Raw genomic sequence first — 9,047 nt, forward strand, 5'->3', positions numbered from 1 at the left:
GTTCAGGGAGAATGGAGGGATCCCAAGGGAGAGGAGCGCGGTGAGGGAGAAGGAGAATGAGGAGCAGGAGGAGGGGAGACTGAGGAGGATGAGGGAGAAGAAGAACGAGCAGGAGAAGGTGGCTTTGGGAGCAGTCCCAATTAGACAGACTGGAGCTGGAGGCATCACGGAGAGGGCTGTGGGCCAGGGAGAGGACCCTGAGGCAGCGGCTGGAGACTGCTATGCCACTATGACAACAATTTTTGTGTCTCTCGTCTAAACGCAGCATTAGGGTCCCCTCTAGGTAATAAGGTAATGAATGATAACATGTTGTTAGGTGTCAAGTTAGGGCCACTAATTCTATGATTGCTTAAAAAAAAAAGATATTGCTTCAAGACCATAAAAAGTTATTGTTTACATATTATATTTCTAAATAGACCATATCTATTTACTCCGCCCATGGCCCACCACTCAGATCATATTTCACCAACCCCACAGGTTTGAGCACCCCGGCTCTAGTCTAGACGAGCCTGTCCGCCAATCAGGGCTGTGTATGTAAATATATTTACCTTTGTATCACCACACCCAGACTGAGCATTTCAATGGCAAAAAGGAGGCTCAGGGAAATAAATCATTTTTTAAAAATATGGTGTTATTTTACTGAAATAAACAGTGATTTAGTAATCATACAGTGATGATTTAAATATATATTTTTAAATACTGCATGGGGCTTTAAGTAGCAACGTGACAATCTCTGGCATTAAATCTGATATTGGAATCGCTATAACATATTAGAGAAAGGAATGCATCCTGCCCAATTCAATCCATAAAAGTGGAAATGTACAACAAAGCAGAATATTTCACAATGATAATCATTCAATAGTAACATTAATACAGGAAAATACAGTAGTTTGATCTGAAAATAGATTGAGTTTATGTAACATGTCCTTAGGGGTATCAGGTAGCCTCGCGTTAGAGAGACAGGCCTGGAACCAACCAATGTCGCTGGTCTCAATTAGGTCCACTATTGCTCTAAATGATTAACACAGCTGTTCACACAAAGGTTCATTTTGGAGAAATGTAAATAGAGCACTAATTTCACCTTTACAAAAATAAAGAAAGGATGTCACCCAGTGTACTCTATCGCCCCCTATCTTCGATAAACACAGATATTAAAACTGCCTACTAAAATTGTCATCCCGTCTCAAGACTTACGTATCCAAATTGGTCCACAAGGACCGAAGCGGGTTTATAAAAAAAGTAGATATATATTTATCCTCGGATTAGATCCGTCGACTATTCCATATCTTCGATGCTTCATCAGAATCAAAAGGTCCTTGGGCTGTTTCATCTCTCCATACAGAAAAAGCTTTTACTCAACTAGAATGGCTAGATCTCTGGTCGGTCTTGAAAAATGTCTCTAATTTAATTAATATGCCAATCCCCTCAGCCATAGTTATAACAGGCAATATGTGCTCTGTTCAGAATCACTAGAAGCAGCAGACAAGGCGATCAATTTCTCCTTTGTTATTTTATTATCCATGGGAACCCCCTGGCCCAGGCCATTCATCAATCAAATAAAATAACACCAATACGCAGACGATATTGTACTATATCTAGACAATGTCTCTCTATTGCTCCCAAATGCATTGAAGATCATAGATAACAATTCAGTTTAATCTCAAATTACAAAAATGTATCGAAACCAAATAAGCCCTACTGCCTCTCAAGATCCCGATGGAGGACTCCGTCTCTACTTACAGTTATAGATCTGTCACTCTCACTGAAAGCAAGTCTAGGAAGCCGGTAGATCTGTTCTATGTGCCCTATTTCTATGCTTCCCGTTCTTAAGTTTCGTACACCAGCTTCAAAACAGACGAAAAAATACAATATTTTTGTTTATGGAAAATATATTTCACAGCGGTTTAGACGGTACAATGATCCTGTAGTCTACACTATACTTGCTGGTTTTGTCACAAACTGAAATTAGGTTTACCGTTAGAATTTTACCAACCAGGAAATGGCGAAGTTCATTTCTTCTTCAAATGTTTTTAGTGGCAACCCACAGGTACAATGTGTGAACTAATGAATATAAAATATAGGAACAGAATATGAATTTAAATATTGGTACCTGTAACCCCCCACCACCACACACACAGTCGCTGGTTCAAATCCCTGGCTGGTTCGAAGTCTGACTGGGAAACGCAATGGCTAAGGTGTTGCGTTGACAGTCTCTGGACCTGATTTGAAGTACCCGTCAGGGCCGCGGTCTCCCAAGTTTGCTGCAGTACTCTGTCTCTGTTTGATTCTAGTTGCATAGAACTTAATGCCCGAACAGTTTCTGCTTTTGAGCGCCACAGGTTCTGACTGGAAGCATTTGAGGCAGTCCCTCTTTCCAGGAACTTGGCCACTCGTTATGAACGGCATCATGTGTTTCTCTACTGCTGCTCCCTCATCAACAATCCACTTTAATCTCACAGTGTTTCTTTGGGTTTGCTGGGCGCCTGTGCGACGGGTTTGCTGGGCGCCGGCTCAGCTGGGAAACAGGCCGGATGGGCGCCTGTGCGACGGGTCGGCGGTGCGCCTGTGCGACGGGTTTGCTGGGCGCCGGCTCAGCTGGGAGACAGGCCGGATGGGCGCCTGTGCGACGGGCCGGCTGGGCGCCTGTGCGACGGGCCGGCTGGGCGCCTGTTGAGAAAAGGTTGCTTAAAAGATTGCAAAAATGGCAGCAACGAATGGAAAATAATACCACGATTTTCATATTTCACTTTTTGGCTCAACAGGAGTTGACAATGTTGCAGCTGAAACAACAAGAGAAAGACGGAGAGAAAAAAAATGAATAGGCTAAATAAACATGACCATTTCCAGGCAAATTTCCTGTATAAAAAAAAAAGCGAATATTATTAGGGATGTCTGGCAAACCATCCACTTGGAGAGCTAGCCTGACCTACAAGGTGTAACAAACCATCCACTTGGAGAGCTAGCCTGACCTACAAGGTGTAACAAACCATCCACTTGGAGAGCTAGCCTGACCTACAAGGTGTAACAAACCATCCACTTGGAGAGCTAGCCTGACCTACAAGGTGTAACAAACCATCCACTTGGAGAGCTAGCCTGACCTACAAGGTGTATAAACCATCCACTTGGAGAGCTAGCCTGACCTACAAGGTGTAACAAACCATCCACTTGGAGAGCTAGCCTGACCTACAAGGTGTAACAAACCATCCACTTGGAGAGCTAGCCTGACTACAAGGTGTAACAAACCATCCACTTGGAGAGCTAGCCTGACCTACAAGGTGTGACATTTGACTTACATTTATTTTGGGATTCACTGAGAGTGGACAGTGCTCCAGCCAAAACAACCTCATTCCACTTGAAACTTTTGAATTTGCCAGCAGACTCCGCGACTTTGTGTCGTCCTGACGTCAGTGCACAGGATTCCACAGCGCTGCCAATGTTCATTAAGTTGTATCCCATTTGAACAGCCAGGGTCGGGCGGTCGTACGTTTTGTTCTCCTCGTTGTAGCCAGCAACAGCTCTCACTGCCGTGATGACGTGAGGTAAATTACTAGGTATGACCAAGTCCTCAAAGCACATCAGAGGTGTACACGTCCTGGCCGTGATGAGGAGTCTTGCCACTTCTCTCATTCTTCGTTGAATGTATCGGTTTCTTCTGTCATCTGGCTGTAGTTGGTTGTACAGCTCCTCTCCCATGAGGAGGATACATTTGTCATTTCTAACCACAAATGAAACTCGGTCGGAGTTCATACCACAAACTATCTTCCAAAGACCTGTGCTGACGTAGTCGGGTTGAGGACGCATCTTAAACGCCATTGCTGACTGAATCCTCATCTTTGGTCCAGGTTTTGGTTCTTCAGCTTTGGGGTTCAGAGGGCAGTATCTGACATGCTTCCGTAGTGACTTTCGAATGTACAGACCTTGACAGTGCAAGCAGTGGGTGTAACATCGAGTGGATCCTGACACTTTGGGACGGGAACAGGAGGCCATCTCTCCACTCCCACGTCTTGCTACGGCAACATCATGCACCCTCTGACATATCCTCTTAGCTGGATTATGAGCCCCAGAGTCTGTTTGGATGTTCATGTCTTTGTTGCCGTCTGAAGGGCTGATCTCAGTCCCCGGGTTGTTTTCATCACATAAGTTAGACAAATCAGATGGTTCATTCACCACACCACTAGAATGGCATGTTCTCTTCGCTGGTTTACGTGCCTCAGAGTCTTCTTTAGTGCAGGAGCTCCTGTCTGAAGAGTTACTGTCTGTTACGGAGATGTTTTCCTCACTCCAGGTAGAGAAACTAGATGCTTCATTTGATTCCACGTTACTAGAACCCTAAGAGGGGAACAAAAAGGAGAGATGAATGTAATATGAAATCTCTTGGACAGCAGAGATCCCGTTTTGGAACGTAGATTTGTTCGTAGAGTTATCATATTAAACATTGTACAGTGCATTCGGAAAGTATTCAGACACCTTGACTTTTCTCCAATTTTTTTTTGCGTTACAGCCTTATTTTAAAATTGGTAAAATACCTTTTTCCCCTCATCAATCTACACACAATACCCCATAATGACATCACAATACCCCATAATGACATCGCAATACCCCATAATGACATCGCAATACCCCATAATGACATCACAACACCCCATAATGACATCACAACACCCCATAATGAAATCACAACACCCCATAATGACATCACAATACCCCATAATGACATCACAATACCCCATAATGACATCACAATACCCCATAATGACATCACAATACCCCATAATGACATCACAATACCCCATAATGACATCACAATACCCCATAATGACATCACAATACCCCATAATGACATCACAATACCCCATAATGACATCACAATAACCCATAATGACATCACAATACCCCATAATGACATCACAACACCCCATAATGACATCACAATAACCCATAATGACATCACAATACCCCATAATGACATCACAATAACCCATAATGACATCACAATACCCCATAATGACATCACAACACCCCATAATGACATCACAATACCCCATAATGACATCACAACACCCCATAATGACATCACAACACCCCATAATGACATCACAATACCCCATAATGACATCACAATAACCCATAATGACATCACAATACCCCATAATGACATCACAACACCCCATAATGACATCACAATACCCCATAATGACATCACAATACCCCATAATGACATCACAATACCCCATAATGACATCACAATACCCCATAATGACATCACAATAACCCATAATGACATCACAATACCCCATAATGACATCACAATAACCCATAATGACATCACAATACCCCATAATGACATCACAATACCCCATAATGACATCACAATACCCCATAATGACATCACAATACCCCATAATGACATCACAATACCCCATAATGACATCACAATACCCCATAATGACATCACAATACCCCATAATGACAAAGCAAAAACAGGTTTAGAAATGTAACTGTATAAAAAATAAAACATACCTTAAGTATTCAGACCCTTTGCTATGAAACTCAAAATTGGCAGAGCAAAAACCAAGCCATGAGGTCGAAGGAATTGTCCGTAGAGCTCAGAAACAGGATTGTGTCGAGGCAGAGAGCTGGGTAAGGGTACCAAAACATTTCTGCAGTATTGAAGGTCCCCAAAAACACAGTGGCCTCCATCATCCTTAAATGGAAGAAGTTTGGAAGCACCAAGACTCTTCCTAGAGCTGGCCACCCGACTGAGCAATCAGGGGACAAAGGCCTTGGTCAGGGAGGTGACCAAGAACCCGATGGTCACTCTGACAGAGCTCTAGAGGTCCTCTGTGGAGATGGGAGAATCTTCCAGAAGGACAATCATCTCTGCAGCACTACACCAATCAGGCCTTTATGGTAGAGTGGCCAGACGGATGCCACTCCTCAGTAAAAAGGCACATGACTAGAATGTCAATGTATGATGTAGCATTAAGATTTCCCTTCACTGGAACTATTGGGCCTGAACCATGAAAAACAGCCCCAGACCATTATTCCTCCTCCACCAAACTTTACAGTTGGCATTATGCACTCAGACAGGTAGCGTTATCCGGTCATCCGTCAAACCCAGATTTGTCCATTGCACAGCCAGATGGTGAAGTGTGATTCATCACTCCAGAGAACGTGTTTCCACTGCTCCAGAGTCCAGTGGTGGCGAGCTTTACACCAGATGGTGATGTTAGGCTTGTGTGCAGCTGCTCGGCCGTGGAGACTCATTTCAATGAAGCTCCGATGAACAGTTAATTGTGCTGACATTGCTGCCAGAGGCAGTTTGGAACTCTGTAGTGAGTGTTGCAACCGAGGACAGGCGATTCTTAAGCTCTACGTGCTTCAGCACTTGGCGGTCCTGTTCTGTGAGCTTGTGTGGCCTACCACTTTGTGACTGAGCCGTTGTTACTCCTTGACGTTTCCACTTCACAATAACCGCACTTGCAGTTGCCCAGGCAGATCTAGCAGGGCAAAAATTTGACAAACCGACTTGTTGGAAATGTGGCATCCTATGACGGTGCCACGTTGAAAGTCACTAAGCTCTTCAGTAAGGCCATTCCACTGCCAATGTTTGTCTATGGAGATTGCATGGCGGTGTGCTCAATTTTACACACCTGTCAGCAACGGGTGTAGCCGAAATAGCCCGAAGCCACTAATTTAAAGGGGTGTCCACATACTTTTGGATATATAATGTATGTCAAACAAAAAACCAATGATTGCAAGGTGAAACAAACCGTACAACGACTGTATGCACAAGGACAACTTTGAACAATTTCCACAGAATATTTTACAAAAACACATGTACTGGAAGCCCAGTGCAGATAGAAAGTCTGGTAACAGAATGACGGTTGGTGCCGTTGGTGCCCGTCATTCTGTTACCAGAATTCGCATCTACAAAAAGTCGTCCTTGTGCATAGAGTTGTATGGTTTGTTTCACTTTGCAATCATTGATTTCTTTGTTTTGACATACATTTCATTAATTTGTCCAACTTGACAGGATTTAGAAGTCTGTTTTGGGTTCACCCAAGGAGTACTATAGACACACATCAATCTATTTACTTTGTCCATTCTGTGAGTGTGAGATATTAAGGTTGTGATTTTGCTTGCAAATGTAATGTCCATAATGCTGGAATTGTCCATATACTTTATATTTAAAATGTATATATTCATGTTCATATTTTTTTTTTTAGTATTCATTTTCTGTAAAGAAATTGCTTTCAGAATCTCATGTAATCATTTGGCTGTTTTCGCTACAATTAAATGCTGCCTTTTTGTGCTGTTCTACATGTATATTAATACATTAAATTAAATATAATCTTACTTGTTCTGAAGAAGTGCTGGGACTCTGATGAACTTTACCGTTTTCACTCTGAGCTGCAGAACAGTCTGGATTTACTGCAGAGAGGAGCTGAGAGTCACTGGTTGGTTCTGATACTCTGTTTTCACTCTGAGCTGCAGAACAGTCTGCATTTACTGCAGAGAGGAGCTGAGAGTCACTGGTTGGTTCTGATACTCTGCTGTCAGATTCCAGCTGCTGTTCCTCCTGATTCGTCCAGAGTTCCTCTTGTTTTGTGGGCTCTGGGTCCTCTAGACCCAGCCTGGGGCTTCTCTCCTGCTGCTCTGGGGGAACCTCCTCTTTAGAGACAGGGAGAGAGGGCTGCTGGGAGTCTGGAGAGAAGGGAGGGGGAATGGGTCTCTCCATCCCATCAACACGTTCTTCTATGTTTCCTACCTGGGCTTCAGAGAGGAGCTGAGAGTCCCTGGTTGGTTCTGATATGATGTAATCCTCTCCATCAGGTTCTGTTTTGATCTGTTCAGTTGTGTTGGTGGGTAGAGAGTCCCTCTCTCTGTTCTCCAAGGTTTGGTCAAGATGTGAGGGCAGAGGTGGGTTCTGTTCATAGTCACTTTTCACACAGGCAGGGATTAAGATGTCTTTGGTATCAGGTTCCAGCCCTTGAGGCTGGTCCTCCTCTTGACTGGTCCTGACTTCCTCCTGTTCCTCTTTAATCTGTGTGGGCTCTGGGTCCTCCTGCCACTGACGGGGGCTACTCTCCTGCTCACAGTGCTGCTGTTCAGGAGGAACCTCCTTTTCAGAGAGAGGAAGAGAGAGCTGCTGGGAGTCTGGAGGGAAGAAAAGGAAAACAAATCAAATCAGAGTTTATTCACGTACTGCAGGATGCAGCAGGATGCAGCAGGATGCAGCAGGATACAGCAGGATACAGCAGGATGCAGCAGTATACAGCAGGATGCAGCAGGATACAGCAGGATGCAGCAGGATACAGCAGGATGCAGCAGGATACAGCAGTATACAGCAGGATGCAGCAGGTGTAAACAGTGATTGCAAGCTCTTCCTTAATAATGCAGTTCAGAGGAGGCTGGTGGGAGGTGCTATAGGAGGAATCAATAGAACTGAGTCCAACATGTGGTTTCCATGTGATTAATACTGTTCCATTTATTCCATTCCAGCCATTACAATAAGCCCATCCTCCTAAAACTCCTCCCACCAGCCTCCTCTGATACAGTTATATACTGGTCATATAAAGTAATACACAAGAAAAAAAATGGGGGTGATAGGTTGAAGATACTGTATCCCTGGAAAAGGGATGTTTAAGGTTTCTATCACCCCGCTGAGGCTGGTGTGCACACGCACACACACACGATGCTTCTTGTTCCCTCTGGCTAGTGATCTGTGTGATCTTCAGACCTGGGTTCAAATACTATTTGAAATCATTTCATACGGAGTTAAACAGATAAGACTGAGTGGACCATTAGTACAGATCCCAAACTCACTGTGTCGGCTAGAATGGAGATACTGTCATGTCAATAAAAGGGTTTTAAAAATGTATACAGTCCTATCGACTCAAAGCAGGGTTGACTCACATTTAACCCTAACCATTCCAATGTATTTAATAGAATTAAAAAACACAAATAAAAAAACAATATTTATGGAAGTGGTGATTTTGTTATGTTACTACTGTTTGGGTCCCCCGGGTGTGGAGACAGACGGG

The 9,047-nt window shown here is 43.7% G+C and overlaps 1 protein-coding gene across 1 annotated transcript; it reads right to left on the reverse strand.

The window, feature by feature from the left end:
• Positions 1–2,432: 2,432 nt before the first annotated feature.
• On the reverse strand, positions 2,433–7,741 carry LOC139410070 (uncharacterized). The gene is made up of 3 exons (XM_071155543.1): positions 7,361–7,741; positions 3,294–4,329; positions 2,433–2,667 (listed from the first exon to the last, which is right to left on the reverse strand). The coding sequence occupies exons 1-3, from the start codon at positions 7,739–7,741 to the stop codon at positions 2,435–2,437; spliced, it is 1,650 nt and encodes a 549-aa protein (XP_071011644.1). The 3' UTR covers positions 2,433–2,434.
• Positions 7,742–9,047: the final 1,306 nt, after the last annotated feature.

This window comes from Oncorhynchus clarkii, chromosome 1 (assembly GCF_045791955.1).
Source record: "Oncorhynchus clarkii lewisi isolate Uvic-CL-2024 chromosome 1, UVic_Ocla_1.0, whole genome shotgun sequence".
Taxonomy (NCBI): domain Eukaryota; kingdom Metazoa; phylum Chordata; class Actinopteri; order Salmoniformes; family Salmonidae; genus Oncorhynchus; species Oncorhynchus clarkii.